Source organism: Rosa chinensis, chromosome 1, assembly GCF_002994745.2.
Source record: "Rosa chinensis cultivar Old Blush chromosome 1, RchiOBHm-V2, whole genome shotgun sequence".
NCBI lineage: Eukaryota > Viridiplantae > Streptophyta > Magnoliopsida > Rosales > Rosaceae > Rosa > Rosa chinensis.
The window spans coordinates 37,689,266-37,707,934 of record NC_037088.1 but is presented as its reverse complement, the minus strand read 5'-3'; the positions used below and the strand labels follow the sequence as shown (position 1 = coordinate 37,707,934).

Sequence of the window (18,669 nt, the reverse complement as noted above, 5' to 3'; positions counted from 1 at the left end):
TCTTTTTTTCTGTTTTTCTTTCATTCTGGGCTTCTACCCCATTTTACCCAAAAAAAAAAAGAGAAAGCTTGAACGACACTGCCTGAGCAAAGCCCAACCCGGAGCAAAGCCAACTATGGAGAAGCAAGAGAAAGCTCCGATCTCACGCTATGTAGTCTCTGACGAGTCTCTTCGCCACCTGAGAAAAGCTCTGCAGCGTACGACGCTAACTGCGAAAAAAGCTCCAATCTCAAGCTGTGGATATCTTTGTTGGAGTAAGGAAGATACTTCGACGACATGATCGGCGATCTGATCACCGTCATGGTGACTGCTGAATCGGAGCTCCGTCTTTGGCTAGGATCTAAATCTGGGAGAGATTTCGATCAGATTCTCGAGAAAGTAATCAAAAATGGTTTCGATTTCGGGTTCGGGCGACGGCTTCTAGGCTGCACGACGATTGCCAGCTGCACCTTCACGGCTGCACGAACTCTCTGTCGACGTCATCATCTCGCCGCCCACCATCTAGACCACAGACGTTGAAGGCCATGCGCTAGCCGAGAGAGAGAGAGAGAGAGAGAGAGAGAGAGAGAGAGAGAGAGAGAGAGAGAGAGAGAGAGAGAGAGAGAGAGATGAGTGGCAGTGGCTGTGGATGTGGCTGTGATTTCTTAATTATGTTAAGGGCAAAGTTGTCATTTCACTTATAATTGGGTTAGTAGGACTGTGGGAATAGAAATCTGTCGCTAGAATAAGTGAGATAATTTTGGTCAATTTTAATGTTTTGGGTCAAGGACCCTTTTTTTTAAATCGTTTGGCATGGTCGTTTAGGGGGGTTGAAATTAACACACGCGTTTTTACATTCTGCACTCCCACTCACTTTTTTGTATTAATTTATTGATTGAAATTCCAATTTTGCCCCAAATAATCGTGCAATGCTTCTCTCTCATAGTCTCATCTCTGCCTCCAGTAAAACATATATTCAGTTCTGAGGTTGCTTTCGAAATTGGTTGATGGAAAATCTGTGTCAATCCAATCATCCTTCTCTTCAAATGACCAAAACTCCACAGAGGGCTCCCACTCTTGGGCTGAGGTGAAGTCCTTGGCTTCCATATGCATATTATTCCTTTGGCAATAATTTTGATATACCTTTGTCAAACACATTGTCATTCTGGTGGATCAGAACCCTGGTGCCTAGCACAAGCTGGTAATAGACAGATAGAGATTGGCATTGTGCAAAAGGCCCGATGACAAATGGGATTCGAATCCCATCTCTGCTTCTAACAGAGAAATGTAAATTGACGACATACTTAACGCAGCAGACAAAAGTGGGTTCTTGTAGTACAGAACTACAGACCCAAAGACTCAATTTTATGTCAAAACTATGTTAATTGATCTCTGTTACTAAAGAAGTTGAGCTTGGAATACAATTACAAAACAAAACCACCTTACCTAAATTTCTTACTTTTCTAAACTATTTGTTAACTTTCTTAGAAACCCAGTCCTTAGTCCCCTTTCTCCATTAACATAAACCCTGAAAAGTTCAATTGGTTTTTGAAAGCACGAACTCAATTTTTTTCATCTTTTTTGTAAGTTTAGCTTATTACAGTATTTTGAAACCTTCATTACATTGATACAATTAAATATAGGTAAACATTTGTATCAAACAAAGAAATATAGAGCTGAAATCTAAGAGAGGGTTTCTTTGGACCAAGAGACTGGTTTTGTGAAACAAACTGAAGAAGAGAGTGAAACCAGTAGGGTGCTTTGTTAATCTTCAATGACATCTAGTCTATATTCTGCTTTGGGTCGATAATTTCTACAGCGATCCTCATAAACAAAGAAAAAGACGATGTAGAGACCAACGACCCAAGATGCCAGAGGATTTGGTGACTCTGGTCTACGTTTCCTGGGGACAAGTATGAGGTTAAGTTGTTGTTGATTTTGAGGGCAAATTTGGAAACTCAATTAATCAAAAGTGAGTGGGAGTGCAGAAAGTAAAAAGAGGTGTGTTAATTTCACCCCTCCTTTAAAATTATTAGGGGTGGGCATTTTGTACTGAAAATGCGGTTACCGACCCGAAACGCACCTAAAAAACGGTTCGGTAACCGCACCGAACTAAAACGGTGTCGTTTTATGATCACACCGCACTGAACCGTATAAAAGCGATTCGGTTGCGGTTTCAGGTCATAAACCGCCCGATTTAAACCGACCCGCACCGAATTTATTTTAATTACATTTTATTTATTTATTATTTCTCTATTGATGGAAATGTTGGTTTTCAATATATAAGAAATCCATTTTTGATTAAGTTTTTAGTTTGTAATAAGTTGCTATGTTTTCTTGATCATTGATATATATATATATATATATATGTGTGTGTGTGTGTGTGTGTGTGTGTAATAAGTTGCTATGGTCTTTCTGCAAGTTGCTTGATATTTGGGTGACATTTGCCAATTTGTGTGGACTTTAAATGCATGCAAAATTTATTTACGCCTTATTGAAATTGTTACGTAAAAATAAACCTGATTTTAGCCCTCTCTTTCTAGTTGAAATTAATAAATCGCTCCAAACTGAAACCGACCCGCACCGCACCGAAAAATGGTGTAACCGAAATAATCGGTTCAGTCCTTTTGTAATGTGGTTGCGGTTTGATATATAGGCCAACCGAAAAAAAATGTTTGGTTGCAGTTTAGGCCTCAAACCGAATCGAACCGCACCGCGCCTACCCCTAAAAATAATCCCTCAAGCACAAAAGCTTTATATTCCTTTTTCTATTAGTTGAACAATTTATTTATTTTGGTTACATCGAGGAGAATGAACTCCTAATCGAACTCAATTCTCAACTCCACCTCACCCAGTTGAGCTAACACCAAGGGCAGTTAAAGAATCATTTTGAACAATCGACTCCTCTTGTCAACATATTTACTGCTAGCAATGGAAGTGCTATTTGTAAATGTAGAATGGAGAGGAGAGATGGCATTCACAATTACTATCTTCTATTTTTTGGTCGGTATCTCTCATAATATCCGATAATTCTTGAGTCATCTAAAACAGATCAACAAATAAACCTAATCAGATGATCTATCCCTCCGACAATTCTGCGTCATCTAAAACAGATCAACAAAGAACCTAATCAGATGATGCTATCTATCCCTACCGTTCCGATAACCACCTTCTTCAAGCAGCCCAGCTTTGGTTACCAAACAGATGCTACCTATCCCTGTCGTTCCGATAACCACCTTTTTCAAGCAGCTCAGCTTTGGTTACCAGACAGATCAGAAACGGTGATTGATACCATTTGATGCCACACGAATAGATGAGGGTATCAAAAAGCTACCTGGTTCAACATCCACACGAGCATATGCATTCAAGAGAAAGCAGAACCATAGTTAGAATCCCACGTTATGCATTACAGAGCTGATTGTTAGGTGAAAGGGTGAAAGATTGTCTAGGATGACACAGGAAATATGAACCAACTAACATGTAAGAGAAGATAAACAAAGCATCCGCCAAATTCGTTTCATGTAGCCATTCCAAGGTAAATGATCAACCTCTTTTGTACCAAATAACATACACCATGTCAACCAATTAACAAATTCTTGATCACAACTTTTCCGGGTAACAAAGACCAAAGGCTTAGTCATGGTCAACTTTAGGACAAACTATCATTGGATTAATTCCTGGAAGTACCTGGTAAGAAATCATGATTACATTAATATGCACATGCCTAGTAAAGTGGTTAACTGCAGGTAAACCATACATGATGAGGCGATAGGATGCCTGGCTCTTCTTTCCCTGGTTATCTTCCAATTACAACCCAGGTAGCTCCAGAGAAATCATTTTAGGAAACACAGTTCATAGATGCTACAAATACAGAGCAGGCAGCCAAACTTTACGGGCAGAAAATCGGTCCTATGGTAAATCACATGTGACTTCTGCACCGAATGACGGCATTCTTAAAATCAACTGAAACTTTTCTGGTCATCATCATAATAAGTGACCATGGAACCAGAATACGTTCTCAGAATATATCAAGTACACATCATTTTACAAATCAATAGTAACCATATTAAATGATACGTGCATAAGTGTTTGTGTACATTCATATAAATGAGAAATATTTGATTTGATTCCCATCTAGCTTTTTCACTATATGGCAAATGACTTCTTAAAAGGGCACCCTATAATGCCTAAATCAAAAGCCCAATAACACAACAGAATAATTCTCTGCCAAACTTCATAAAGCAGGCATTCATACCATATAATGCAAAAGAAGAAACAATTGGCACAAGGAACTTCAAGATCAAACAGCTCAAGTTCAAGTTACTATGCATTAAACTGAGATAGGAACAGAATAACTATTCTACATAATTTCCAGTACTACATGATGCTACAAAGATTAAGCTACAATCATCCAAAAGGGCTAAAGTGACCAAGTTCGACATTCTCCTATCACTTAAAAAAAGTGGTGTGAAAGAGAGTTAAACACAAACTTACAAACTAGCAAACTCAGATATTTCTTCATTAAGACCAACCCGCATCTGCTGCTATGAACAGGAAGCTCACTCATCCTCAAAGACACCACCATAAGAACTCCCCAAAACTCTGAAATTCTGCAAACACAACAAAACCCATTTGGGAACAACTCTTCATCCAATCTCCAACGCAACATCATCTAAGCCTCAGGCGACGGCATTCTCTTAGCCTTCTTCTTCTTCTCCGATACAGCCTTTGCAAAGGCCTCCACAATCCTCTGCTGCGACTCCAAAATCATCTCGGTCCTCTTCATCTCCATCTCCATTCGCATGGTCTCAATCTCCCTGGCCATCTCCATCTTCATCTGCTCCATCCTCACAAACCCATCTCCCAAAACCTTAATGGCCGACACCATCTCCGCGACAGGGTCTCTCTCCCTCTCTCTTTCCCTCTCCCTCTTCCCCAACCCCCCACTTCTCCCCCCTGAATTATTGTTGCACTCTCTCATCACCTTAGCAGTAGCATAACTCGGCCCGGAATGCGACCCCGGGTGTGAATTCAACCCGAATTTCGCATCCATCTTCGGATAAACCTTGTTCCCAGGCTGAGCTATACTAACCCCAGTCGGAATCCTAATCCTAAACCCACCACTCCCGCCACCAACACTGCTCCCACCACTCCCCCCAACCCCAACCCCAACTCCATTCCTGTACATCTTACTCATACTCTTCATATTCGACCCATACCTCAACTCCTCATACAACTCCTGATCCTGATCGTCCTCCTCATCGTTCTCCTCATCCTCGCCGTCCTCGCCGGGACTATCCGAATTCTCGTTCTTCAAAGCCGCCGGACCTTTCTCCATGGCGTCCATTCTCTTGAAGTGGACCCAAGAAGACGTGAACCTGGACAAGGGCATCGACTTGGCCCGCTGGATCTCGGTCCGGTACCGCTTCCGGAGCTTCTCCATCTTATGGCGGCACTGGACGGCGGTCTTGGCCGGGGAGGCGGCCGGACATCGGCGGGAGACGGCGTCGGCGACGTCCTGCCAGTGCGTGGCCTTGAGGTTGCCGCGGCGGAGGGAGTACCACTTGTCGCGGTAGGAGTCGATGAGGGCGACGGTCTCGTCGTGGGACCAGCAGGGAGGGGGGAGGCGGCGGGAGGAGGGCGGAGGCGCCGAGGCCGGAGTGAGCTGCGGCGGAGGAGGGGCCGGGAGGGCGAGGGGGACGGCCTGCGGCGGATCGGACTGGAGAGGAATGAGGGCGTCGTCTTGGGGGGAAGAGGGAGGGGAAGAAGCCATGGCTGAGGAGGAGGAGGAGGAGATTAGGGATTTAGGGATTTGTGGTGTTTAAGAGGGTGGGGTGGGGTGCGTAGGATAAGAGAGGGGGCGGCGCAGGATAGGGGGGTGTTTGGTGGCATGGTTAAAAGGGGTGGGTGGAGGAGTGTGCGGCTGATTTTGAGATCTAGGAAGATGAGCGGTGGATGAGGCGACCGAATGCTAACCTGCGCCAGGGGGGGTGGGGAGGGGGGGAGGGATAGGGTACGGGCAGGTCCACCAAGGGGAGTGTGGAGCACCGCCAAGGGAGGGGAGGGTGGTTATGAGTGGAGTTAGGGTGGTGATTGGGGGATTGGGGGGGCATGGTTTGGGAGTAAGTGGGCTTAGTTGGGAGGTTGGGTTGGGTTTTTGGGTTAAGAAGGGAAAGGGGGGGGGACAGGAGGTGGTGGTGGTTACTAATTCAAAGTGGGGGAGGGGGGGAGGTTTTTTGTTTGCTACCTTGAATTTATGGGAGGGAGATGAGATAATGGGGAATTTGAGGAAGTGAGAGACTTTTTTGATTTGGGGTTTCACTTCTAGAAGATGAATGGAGGGAAGGAGTTAAGTTCACGTGGTGGGCCACACATTGTGGAGACCTTCAATTGTGCAATAATAATCCACTTTAGTCAAGTAATAGAAAAATTTTACCAAATTTCTTTTTGAAATAGTAAAGTAACGGAAGAGACAAAAAAATATCTCGTGTTGTTTTTGAATTTTTTTTATGAAATTATTATTTTTTTGAATAAATTATATCAATTTACCAGTTATCTCACCCTAGAATTAATCATTACATATCATTTTTCTACTGATAATGGATAGATAAAAAGTTTGTGGTGTCAAAGATATTTTGTGACTCAAAAAGCTCATAGTTATGAATTCATGATTTTAATTGTGTGTCTAGACTTATATTTTCTAAATTGGTTGTTTTAAGTCAAAATTATTTAAATAATATATTCATATGTTTAGACTTTAGACATGGCAGATGATGGTATCTCCTGTTTTTTGTTAGGTAATAAGAGTTTCATTATACAACGACTAAACTCACATCATCTTATTTCGGCGATACCATTATCTGCCATCTCATCATTGTTGCCAAGAGGAGAGGCACAACAATTCAAACCAAAGGGTACATAAACCAACTCGCTCGAAAATTCTCTCGTGCCCTTGATTCTTCTATTTCACACACAAACCAGTTGTTGTACTTGTAATAAACAATGGCAACACAAGGGTCGAAATCTAAAGGACCACCACCACCGAACCATCATCAAAAGCACCATGTCTAGATAGCTTATTAGAGGAAGCGCCACTACCACCAGTGCTTCCACAACCAAGAGTAAGCTATGGAGTCAACTAAAACCGCTGTCTGACAGCAACATGCAACTACTGCCGAATTGCCAAATAGGCGCAACCCCATACCAAAGGTTTAGCCATATTTGATCGAAGACAAGACCGGCTGCTTGCTTAAAGCAAACTTCCGACTGCGCAGACATTGCGGTCCAACATGCATATAATGCAATCACACGAGAAGGAGAAACAGAGTGCCAGTGCCCTGCCCGAATGCAGAAGCTGGGAAACATCCCAATTCCACACGAGCAAACTAAATTTAGTTTTTCCATTCACCAAACCCATATATAAACAAAGCACATAAACTTTTAGTTACTGCATAACTAACATACATTTCAAACCCAGATTAAGATCAATAGTGATTCTATTTCATTTCTGCCAATTATTCGTTTATGTACAAATTTTTGTAGGCAACAAATCTACCTAGCAAGGAGGTGAAACTAACAAAAACTCGGACTTTCTTTGCATATGTCTGTGTTGAACCTTTGCCAGGTCATAAGTTTGATTTGATTCTTTGGAACTGTAATGAAACAGGTCTCTCCAAGACAGAGACATCAATGTTACTCCACACCTCTTGCTTGGTTGGAAGCTGTGCTATTCTTTCTGCAATTTCCATGTCTTCGGGAAGAACAGAACCAAACACGGTGTATGCTTTCTTCCACTCAAAATGGTTGGCCAGGCTGATAAAGAAACCTGGACCAGAACCAACCCAGGCAACCGATCCCCTTCTGATGTTGTGTTTACCCTCTCTTGGAATCTCCTTAAATATAATCCCGTGGGCTTCAAGTGTTCCTTGTACAAGTCCAAAAGGAGGGCCAAAGGGAGCCTATGCTCACACGAGAAACATCTGAATGAGGAATAAATACTACATCAAAGCCATCTCACATGCTAAACCATGGTGCTATAGAAAGCAGATATGTGCTACATGGGTGGAAGAGGAGATGTATTTACGGGTACTCTAAACCAGGCACTTGTACATAAGTTATCAAGCGTATACTTACATTTTGGACATGATTTCCTATGGAATCCCAAAAGCTTCCACGGCTTTCTGCACGATAAAATTGGCACCCTCCACAATAATGCTCTCGCAACAGCTCAAGAATATAGAATACAGAATGTGGGGCACAATCAACAAAGAGCTGAAATTAAGGACCAAATGAAAAATTATATGCGCCAACCATATAGATTAGTTTCATAGATGATAACAGAAATGTTAAAGAACATAAAGGAGCAGTTTATGAAGAAGAATAAGGGGAAGACACTAAAGAACACTTGCTATTTTCCGTTGCATTTACTCCATAACAGCTAAAGATAGCAGAAATAAAAAGTTGTAGCTATACAATAATAAGTTTGAAATCAAAATAGCAGTACAAGATTAGAAGAAACTGTTTGTTTCAACTAGACTAACTGTAGATAACAGAACTATATGCCAAAGTGAAGGAAATTGTTAAAGCAGAGCATCATCCAACACAAAACCACTTGGCTACAAATGAGAAAACTCAAGAATTACATATTGAAATGCTTACAATACACGAAATGATATGATCAAAAAATGAAAGAACAGCGTTCAGGTGATATTATCAAAAAAGAGGTTCTTTGGCTGGCATTGAATACAGTAATAATGAAACTAATGACTGTCTAAAATGTGACGTTGATCAATCCGATTGCCTTGATTAGAAAAGTGTCTTGGTGCCCTTTTTTAAGCCAAAAATATAACCAATATAAAATAATGTTCAGTTATGCTAGGGACTAATATACATATCATCTTTAAAACAAATAGATTTAAACTATAGATATACAGGTCTAAAATATAAGTTCCCGGCCTTTGTTTCATTCAATTCTTTTTTTTTTTTTTTTCTTTTTTTTTTTTGTAGAATCAAAATAGTAGTCGAGATTGCTAAAGACAAATGCAAAAGGGGGCAGAAACAATGAAGTCAGCTCAACACGTGATAAACAAATATACCATATAATTTTTACGTGACACGATATGAGCATCACTTCATTGTAATCGAACTTGACAATATGACTGATATGAGAAAAATTACACATCTAACCCTGTTAATAAAAAAAATCATTTACCTTTATACGAAGAATACCATATTCTGTTTCCAAGCCAACGACACCCTGTAGGAATTAGTAGAAACAAGCAGGGATTATATGAACAGACAAGTAAGGATAGAGATGATGCCAGGAAAAAACAAGTTATAACCTCAAATTCCACCACAGCTTCTCCTAAAATATACAAACAAATTAGTTACTTTGTGCACAAGCTAAATGTCTCAAATTGATGATAGACTTTGTTCCTGCCTGAGGAATGTCTTCTAATACAAATAATGAATCCTTCTGCTGCATGTCCCATAAGCCATGAACCTCTTCTTTCTCTACCACTCATAAGTTACTTCCTTGTATTTCATACATACCACCTCTCCCCTCTAACCTCCTTTCCCTTTTTGCACTCCCCTTTCTACCTCTCATAAAAACAACTGCCAGTGGCAAATAATTAGCTCCTTATATAATTTCTATAAATCTCAACTTATCATCTCCACTCAATTAACCTTTCTCACAAATAAAACATCAGTCAGCTAAAAGGGATCCGGGGACTCTGTTCTCATACTGAACCACATTGGATTACAGGCTCACCACAATTCCACATACAACTGTAAATAATCATTCACATAATATCCGTTCACTTTTATTATTTTTAATCATTTTATATTATGCAGGGAACTAGACCATTGCCAGTCCACAGTAATAGATCTTCCCATATGACTTCTCTGTTAAACAGAAGAATTACGGCACTACAGTTCAGGTTGTGTCTTTGAGCTCTTTTGACAGAGGAGAAAGTTCATTGTAAGTGAAGAAAAACATAACTAGGAAACAGAGGTGCATGCTCATTAAGTAAAAAATATCACACAAGAATCAAAACATTTTGGCAAACATACAACCTGGTTCATGGGTGCTAGAGACTTGTATGCAGGTAGCTTAAACTTAAATCAAGGAAAAGATTACTAGCCGGGAACATGAATTACCTCTCCTTTCCCAAATATATGTCCAGAAGTCCACATAACTAGATCCCCTGAGTCTCGCCGATCAGGCTCCAATGTATCCTTTTGTTTTTTTAACCAACACTACAAACACACAGAAGGCAAGCATCTCATAGTTCATAACAGAAAGGACAGATTCGTCTTGACGATTCTCATAAATTTTAGATGCTATTTTAAACAAAATCAATCTACTTACATTAACCATCCCATTGCCCTGATTTTTGTTAGAAGATTATGGCACAATAAGGATAAAAGATGCGAGCAACAGAAATCAAATACACATATTTTTAGCTCTCATTCTCAATACACACAACTTCCTCACTTTTCCTCCGTTCTTTATTTTGTACACCAATATGTGTCATTCAGCATTACAAAAAATCTTTCCAATATACAAATTTTCAACCAAAAACTCACTGTTTTTCAGAGTCTACTAAATTAGACCAAACTACAGAACGAAAACAGAAAAGAAGAATCCTTACCTCACCAAACTTATCTCCGCAAGCCTCTCTATCCCCACAAAACACCCAAGAATCACACAAACAAGGCCCATTTGGATCCCCACACATATCCTTACAAGCCATGCAGCACTCCTTTGAAGAATTGACCTTAAACTCAGCCCCCCATTTCACAGCATCACCCCAAAGCTCCAATTGCTCGATCCCTCTACAACACTCACCTTCTTCTTTACCCGCCAAAACAACCTCACCACCATTCTCACCCAGCTCTGAAATTGGAGCAAATGTGGCACTATTGGGTTTCAAGACCATAGAGATGAACAGGTAGAGCATGCAGCAGGAGATTGCACCCATAAGGAGAAGCGCCAGAAGTGCAAAACGGCCGAGGTCGGACTCGTTCTGCCGGCGACCCATTTTAGATTATGGATTGAAATGAAAGACCCAGAAAGGATTTGGCTTAATTCTTCGGATACATGTTGCTGGTTCAGGAGATTAAACGTGATCGAAAGCATTAACAAGAGGGGTCTCTACGATTTTGATGGAAAGAGTGAAACCAGCGTCTCCACGTTAAATTATTACACGTTCAATTGTTGCCATAAACAAATAAAATTCACACTCCTTGTATTCCGTGTTTTATTTTTATTATCTTTCTATAGTGTACATGGTAAAACATGTAATGTTAAGATATTAAAAATAAATAAAAATGAAGTGTGAATTGAAAAATAGGGACTATGAATTTTATTTTCTTTATCTTCCCACACCCGTGAGTTTTGGTTGGACTGTTTGTTTAAGGCTTAAGCACCCACATCTTTTCTTACCTGACCCTTCAACAATTTAATAACGATGAAGTGTTACTCAAGGAATTTCTTTTATATAGTTTTCCCATTGTAAAATCACGTTATAAACTGTTTACTTGATCATAGATTAAAAATTATAAATCAATTAGGATCGTCTTGCAGAAGTGTAGAACAAAGTTGATAAAATAATCAACATTCTCATGATAGAGACCATTCCTTTGATTCCCTAATCAAAAAGAAAAAAAGAAAAAGACCATTCCTTCGATTCTATAGATCACACCACACTCAACATCACGGAATAAGTAATTTGGATGACTTGGTCAATCTCAATAATTGTCCGGTGGAGCTAACAATTAGTCCGTATTAAGCTATATACTTTTTGCATTGACCGGATTTAGGGCTCTCCCAGGATTTATTGAAATTACATTTTATCTGTAACCCTATACAACCAAACAGTAAATAAAACCATCCATGGTTTACTTCTGCACAGACAAGAATGGAGACACACAACCTTGTTCAACCTTTTACTCCAAGTTATTTACCAAGTATCATACACTGCCAAATGAAAAGAAAAACAATAGAACCGAAGCCAGAGCCAGAGAATTGTAGAATTTTCGTACAAACATATGAAGAACACAAAATGAGTCGTCCCCGCTTGGCAAAATGCCATACAGATGCGCCTCTAAAATTCAACACATTCAGTTGACGTCTACATCTTAACCCAATTGGTATATACAGGATATACCAAAAATAACACCTGTGGTACAAATTCAAACCAGCAAAAGTAATATGGAATTCACGGCTAGTCGAGAAATGACCGTGGTGAATGATATGGGGCTAAGTATTAAATCCAAGCTCCCTAAGCTCTAAATCTAGAAATCCTTCTAGTTTAGGACATCACTGTACAAAACATGGCGAGTCCAAATGATCCACCCCACACTTACTATTCAAATTAAGATCATTGCATACTTTATTTTTCTGCCTTCATCTGGTCTGTATTTTGCACTCGAGTCGGTTAGTAATTGGCTGTATAAGGTTCTTAGTAGAGGATGGGAAGCAACTAAAGGTCAATACTGTTAAATGAGGTATACAATATGAATGCAATTTTATTTGTCAGTTAATATCCTTTAAGGAAAAGCATAGCATGATCTCTCTGGTAGTTGCAGTATGCTACTTGAACCGATCTTCGACTCATCTTTGTCTGCAGTACCAATTATCAGTAACCACATACTTACCATAGCCAATCCTTAACAACCAAATGCAAAGTTAACTCGCAATTGCAACCAAAGGAGATTCCAGGTCAATCTTCCCTGACCCAATCTCATAGAAATCACAGTGTGCTCAATGCTCAATAGTTCCTTAACTCACTGAAGCATTCATTCAAGGTCATGAAGCTGAAATGATTATGCAGGTCTAAAATGACCAAAATGACTTATTATTCAAATCCAAAACCTTTCCACAGGGTTCAGCATAAAAAATATCCAAAATACCTTAGATCACAATAAGAAAACCCTTGTTCTCTTATCATATTCTGTACATAAATGACACCAAGTTTTCCATCAGGTGAGTTCTTATAGGAGAATAAATAGAAGGCACTGTATGTTTCATCTCTGAATAACTTCAGCTTCCTTACAGCATCAAAACTTTGGCCTGACATATCTGATCTACGGAAAATCTACCAGGGCTGGACCTATTGTATACAATCAAAGTTTCCCAGTGCTGCAGACGCTCTTAGATAATTGTCTCTTCATAACTGCTAGATAACATAATCCAAAGCTTCAGACAGTCCCCATCCTAGAGCGCCTCTTGGTCATTTCAGATCTGTTCCATGGACAAATTCACTTGTAACCATATCACTCTGTTTTCACCAATGACCTCTTAACAGCAAAAGAAGAGATGCCATGTCTTCGAAAACAAAAATCTCCAGGAAGAAATAGTAATGACTTGGGCCCTTGGGCACATAATTATGCACTCCTTAGCTACTTCATTCATATTTAAGAAAATGAAACACCATAATAAAAGACAATAAGACAAATTACCTCAATAGTATGAGCCGGAACCACCTGAACCCATATAACTGCTTCCACCAACACCACGACCGGAGTACATTGATGAGTAAGAGCTACCTCCAACCTACAATTGAGCATCATAAAATGATGATATATATGAGATGGCAAATCAAAATAGCTACACTTGTGATTAACCAAAGGAGATTAAAAGCATACATCATTTCCACGAGACATATAATCACCACCGTAGCTTGATGAGTACATCCCACCAACATCATTACCACCATAAGAACCTGAAAGCCACAGAACATTAGACTCTGACTACAAAAACAACAGCCCACAAACACATATCGATTGTATATCAGGCATTCAGACTACCATCAATCTCAAACTTACCTCCTCCATAACCCATGCTCTGACGGCTGCTATAAAGTCCATGTGAATCCTGACTTGTCCTGCTGCTCCCATATCCTAAACTAGACCTCCCAACTCTGCCAACCACAACAAGGCAAGTTAACACATCGATACATGTCAAAATCAGAAGTTAAATATATTAAAATCAAGGGAGCAAACCTATCACTATAGCCATCCCCATATTGAGAAGAACCACTTCCATATTCATAGTCCAATCGTGCCCTTGATTGGCGGATGCCAGTATCAGCATATCGAGGTGGAACATCGTCCTAAAATAAATAAAAGAATTGCAAAAATATTAGCCCACTCCTATGCAGATACTTGACCAAATAAATTGCATTATCAACAGTAACACTAACCAGAGCAGAGTATGGACGCTTTGACCCAGAAATAGAGTCGTAATCACGAGCACGACCTTCACGGTGGTAACTAGGAGGAGGTGGGGGAGGGTGCCTTTCAAACCTTTGTCCATAACTGTCATCTACATAAGCTCTCCTCGCTGTTGTACGAGATGTACTTCTTGGTGGGTCAACGTAGGCAGGACCACGTGTACTATAGTCATCTCTATATGACTGGCGTCTCTCTGGCACAGCCCTTGAACCATAATCAGCCGCTGCTCTGCTCCTTGGAGGAGGAAGGTCATCCCGTCTACTATATTCCCTTCTGAAGCTACTCTTTGGGTAGGCCGGAACTGTAATAACGTGCATACCAACATAATTATCCAATCAAAAAACCACGACACAACCAATAAAGGCACTACAGAAAGGAAAGAAAAGAAATATATATACACATATATTGCATACCAGGTGGCCTCCTGTCATAGGACCTAGCTGGAGGAGGCAAAGGCCTGGGTCTAGCAGGATAAGACGAGATCGCAGGGCGTCTATCTCTCAGTCCAACAGGCCTCTTCACACTGGCTGGTGGGATACGACTTCCAACTCCTCTTAATCCACGCATAGGTAGACTACGTGGTGGTGTAGGGCGCCCCCATGAACCCCTAATAACTCGTCCATCCCCCCGTGGGGACCGATAATCACCACGACCTGCATGTTTGCCTTTCCCTCTCTGAAGGGGTCTTGACAACCTTGCCCTAAGCTTTGCCTGAAATATGACCATAATTACAAACTTAAAGCCATGCAATTCAAGCGAAGTATGCAAGTACCTCATAAAAATTATCTAAAAGAGAAAGGAGCAGTTGTAACCCAACACACCTTGTTGTCCCCTTCACCTATTTCTGCATTGTTGATGCAATTAGCACATGTCAATGCATTCTCGTGAGTGTCAAATGTAATAAAACCAAAATCCTTCCTCTTGGCAGAAGGCATGTTGCGAGCAAGCTCTATCTTTTCAATCTCCCCATAGTCTTTGAGAAGCTGTTGAACATAATCCTCATCCCAAGAAGCAGGTAGGCCATCCACAAATATAGTTTTAACCTGCAACTCAGAATACGAGATCAGCAACTCCACCAGGCACCAATAAAACCCCTCTACAAAGAGGATAATACCACCAAACGAAAAGAAACTCAGAGCTTCTCTCCGTACACAATTCTCCATACTACTATTATTGACAAAAGGGAAGAAAGAAGATTAAAATACTTGTAGGAATCAAGCATTATAAACTGTGAACAATAATTAACAGAATCATCAACTCCAAGAAGTCTAATCTAATATGTTAGATGCCAAGTTACATCTACAAACAAAAGTGTATAAACAATATAACAAATCTAACAACAGATATAGAAAATCTTCTTGTACAAGGGCAGATCAATGAGCATGTTTATTGATAACTTCAGACCAATTATTATCCATGCTACCTGGTAAGAGAGATGTTACCGGAACTGTGTCCATTCACCCTAAAGTAAGAAAAGACCGAGACACTAAGATTTTCATCCAGGATGCCTAACATCCCAAGACCAATGCAGAAATTTTAGATTACCTGCGCCATAATTTCATCACCAGGGTCAATGAAGGAATCTGCAAAAGAAACCTTTGCAGGCCTTTCAACTCCAAACACAATATCTCTTTTCTGAAGGCGCTTGAAGGCATCCATGGCATCCGAGCGAGATGAAAATTCCAAAAAAGCAAAGCCCCGATTCATTCCCTCATTATTAGTATCTTCAACTACTGTCAAATCCTCAACATTATCTACTCCATAATGTTTCAATTTCTCCTTCAACTGGAAATACAACCATCGGAAAATATCAGAACTTTGTAGCAACTCCAGACAATGCCAGTAAATTCTGAAATGTAGTCATTACTTACAGCATCCTTTGACCATGTTTTGCAGATGTTACCCAGAAAAAGGGTATCACTATCTTGACTTGGAGTAACACCACATTGTTTCCCATTGATCTGGAATTGAAATCATTTCAAGGAATTGAAATCATTTCAAGGAATTGAAATCATTTCAAGGAATTGAAATCAATGTGTGAAAAATTCATTGACCACTCAAACTATGAAAGGATGAAAATTTACCACTGGATGTTTAAGCTCTCTAACAGCTCGTTTTGCTTGTTCCACAGTTGCAAAACGCAAGAATGCAAATCCCTTGTTCTTCTTAGTCTGAGGGTTCATCATCAATCTAACCTCAGTAACCTCACCAACTACACCAAAAGCTTTCCTAAGATCAGCTTCATCTGCATCCTTGTCTAAGCCACCAACAAACACTTCGAATTCCTTGCGCTTCCGCCTCTCTTTCACAACTTCATGGTGCTCCTCTTCCTCGGCGTCAACCATCTGTGCATGTGCATGCTCATGCTCATGCTCATGGTCCTCACCACCACGCTCCTCATATTCTTCACCTTCAATTTCTTCATGTACATCTTCCATTTCCTCCTCAGCCATATCACCCTCTTCTTCACCTAGATTCTCCTCAGGATCCTCATCTCCTTCATCCTCAGCCTCCTGGGTATCCTCTTGTTCAATCTCCTTCTCATCATAATCAACGCCAACATATTCTTCGGGTTCATATTCAGGTTCATTATCCTCCAGCTCTAGCCGTTCATCTTTTTCATAATCATCTATAGAGTCCTTAGCCTTATCTTGTTCTGCCATAAAATCAAGGTTGATGATTCCTCCAGTGAAAAGAGACTCAAGTTCTAAGTTATGGTAGTGAACATTGTATATGCAAATCAATTAAAGACCGTCCTTGTCCTTTTTAAAATATAAACAATTACCATAATGACCATTGAGTCAGTATAACACAGTAGTGAGCCATAAAACTACCATTCTAGGCACCATAAAAGACCAATGTATTAACACATGAGTGAACCAAAGACGAAGCTAAAAATGCATGAGCCAGATTAACAACCCTTAACTTCCTCACAAGAACCAATTTCTTAGGCTCTTAGCACATGAATGAGCTAGAAGCAAAGTCCAGTAATCCTCTTTTACCGTATTCTAAGCCCATACAAAACCAATTGCTCTTCAAAAAACCAGCAGGCCAGTTCCAATTAAAGCCGCCAGAAGTAATGAATTACCAAGTTCCAAAAATTATGCGCCAAGCCCAAGGATTTCCCAAAACTTATCATTATTGTTTAAACTGTTTTTCTAAGTTCTGGGAAAGAAAGAAAAAAAAAGGATAAACTAATCCCTAAAGTTAAACACAACCTTTCTGAGAAGGAGAAAAATTATTCACAAACTAAACATCCTCAGTCAGAAACCACAGAACAAACAGAAAAATTAAACTAATCCGACGTTCCACAATCCCATAAAATAATGCAAAAAATAAAATTAAATAGATAAACTCATAAAAGCCATATGAAGAAATCAAGGGCAAACTACTTAATCCCATCACAATCCAGAGGAAATTCAGTAATCCAAAATTAGAGAAACTTACTTTTGAAGCCGTTCTGATCTGATTTCGCATCCACTTCAAACCCTGGGCGATCAATAGCAACAGGCTTCTCCTCAACAACTGGATCTTCCTCCACAACCACCGCAGCTTCCTCCACAATCGGCTTCTCTTGAATCCTTTCACCCTTGAGCTCCTCTTTACCTTCAGCCACCGGCAACGTGACCTCAGCCTTCATTGACTCGTCAGGCACATCGAGCTGGGCCTGGTTCTGGGCCTTGGGAGCTCCTCTGGTAGCCCTCGTCGTCCTCTTAGTACCCGCCGACCCCGAACCTCTCTTCACCGTCCTCGGAGGCATTGTTTCCGATTCAAATTCCCCAAACCTTCACGAATTCCCGAGTCAACCCCCAAATTTGATCGATCAGAAAACCTAACTTCGCGATTATCAAACAATCGAAACCCCAAATTGGATCGAAAATTCGAATTGCACAGATACTATTTATACAAACATCTGGAATGAAACCCTAATTCACGTTTTGAGTGCAGGTCAGAATAAAACCCTAGGAAGCACTGTGGGAGACGAAGACCAAAACAAGGGCTTAAATTAAAGAAAGAAAAGGTTGAGATAGATTGGGGAACCGGGGAGGTTAAAAATTGACGTTATGTGCGTATATATGCTAAGGTAAAGGAGGTGCTTTGAGTATAAAACACTTGGACAGGGATTGTTAGTGTGAGCGACTAACTTGACACGTGGGAAATTGTGATTCGTTAAATGATTTTCGAGTAAGCATCAGTTGACATGGCTTGCTTTCATTGTGCGTGTACTGAATTATTAGGGCAAACGTTATAAATGATCTTCGTGGTTTGAAAATATCTAATTTTAGTCCCTTTGGTTTAATAAATCAACTAATTTTAGTCTTACTATAATATTTTATCTAACACCGTTAATGAGGCCCTCACGTGAAGGTCACATGGTAGAGTAATTTTGTTTTTTGTATTTAAACCACAATTACCTATTTCTTAGTTTACAATTCCACGTTTCATCTC

At 40.3% G+C, this 18,669-nt stretch overlaps 3 protein-coding genes across 7 annotated transcripts; all 3 read right to left on the bottom strand.

Moving 5' to 3' along the window:
* Nucleotides 1-4,272: 4,272 nt before the first annotated feature.
* LOC112197138 (trihelix transcription factor ASIL2) lies at nucleotides 4,273-6,160 on the bottom strand. Its single transcript, XM_024337716.2, has one exon. It carries the CDS (start codon nucleotides 5,750-5,752, stop codon nucleotides 4,652-4,654), a length of 1,101 nt encoding a protein of 366 aa, XP_024193484.1. The 5' UTR covers nucleotides 5,753-6,160; the 3' UTR covers nucleotides 4,273-4,651.
* Nucleotides 6,161-7,457: 1,297 nt separating this feature from the next.
* On the bottom strand, nucleotides 7,458-12,663 carry LOC112197129. Its single transcript, XM_024337704.2, has 5 exons — nucleotides 10,635-12,663; nucleotides 10,141-10,239; nucleotides 9,191-9,235; nucleotides 8,113-8,250; nucleotides 7,458-7,937 (listed from the first exon to the last, which is right to left on the bottom strand). The coding sequence occupies exons 1-5, from the start codon at nucleotides 11,022-11,024 to the stop codon at nucleotides 7,605-7,607; spliced, it is 1,005 nt and encodes a 334-aa protein (XP_024193472.1). The 5' UTR covers nucleotides 11,025-12,663; the 3' UTR covers nucleotides 7,458-7,604.
* Nucleotides 9,217-18,280, bottom strand: LOC112197100 (RNA-binding motif protein, X chromosome). Of its 5 annotated transcripts, none has more exons than XM_040512510.1 (12): nucleotides 17,668-18,280; nucleotides 16,305-16,876; nucleotides 16,092-16,181; nucleotides 15,766-16,005; nucleotides 15,042-15,263; nucleotides 14,634-14,931; nucleotides 14,190-14,521; nucleotides 13,990-14,099; nucleotides 13,813-13,907; nucleotides 13,633-13,709; nucleotides 13,447-13,540; nucleotides 9,217-9,235 (listed from the first exon to the last, which is right to left on the bottom strand). In XM_040512510.1, the coding sequence occupies exons 1-11, from the start codon at nucleotides 17,978-17,980 to the stop codon at nucleotides 13,448-13,450; spliced, it is 2,442 nt and encodes an 813-aa protein (XP_040368444.1). In that variant the 5' UTR covers nucleotides 17,981-18,280; the 3' UTR covers nucleotides 9,217-9,235; nucleotide 13,447. The 5 variants fall into 5 exon arrangements, with proteins under 5 accessions (XP_040368444.1, XP_024193440.1, XP_024193458.1 ...); XM_024337672.1 differs by lacking the exon at nucleotides 9,217-9,235 and adding an exon at nucleotides 12,814-13,228; XM_024337690.2 differs by lacking the exon at nucleotides 9,217-9,235 and adding an exon at nucleotides 12,814-13,228 and having other exon boundaries at nucleotides 17,664-17,847.
* Between the last annotated feature and the right edge of the window lie 389 nt (nucleotides 18,281-18,669).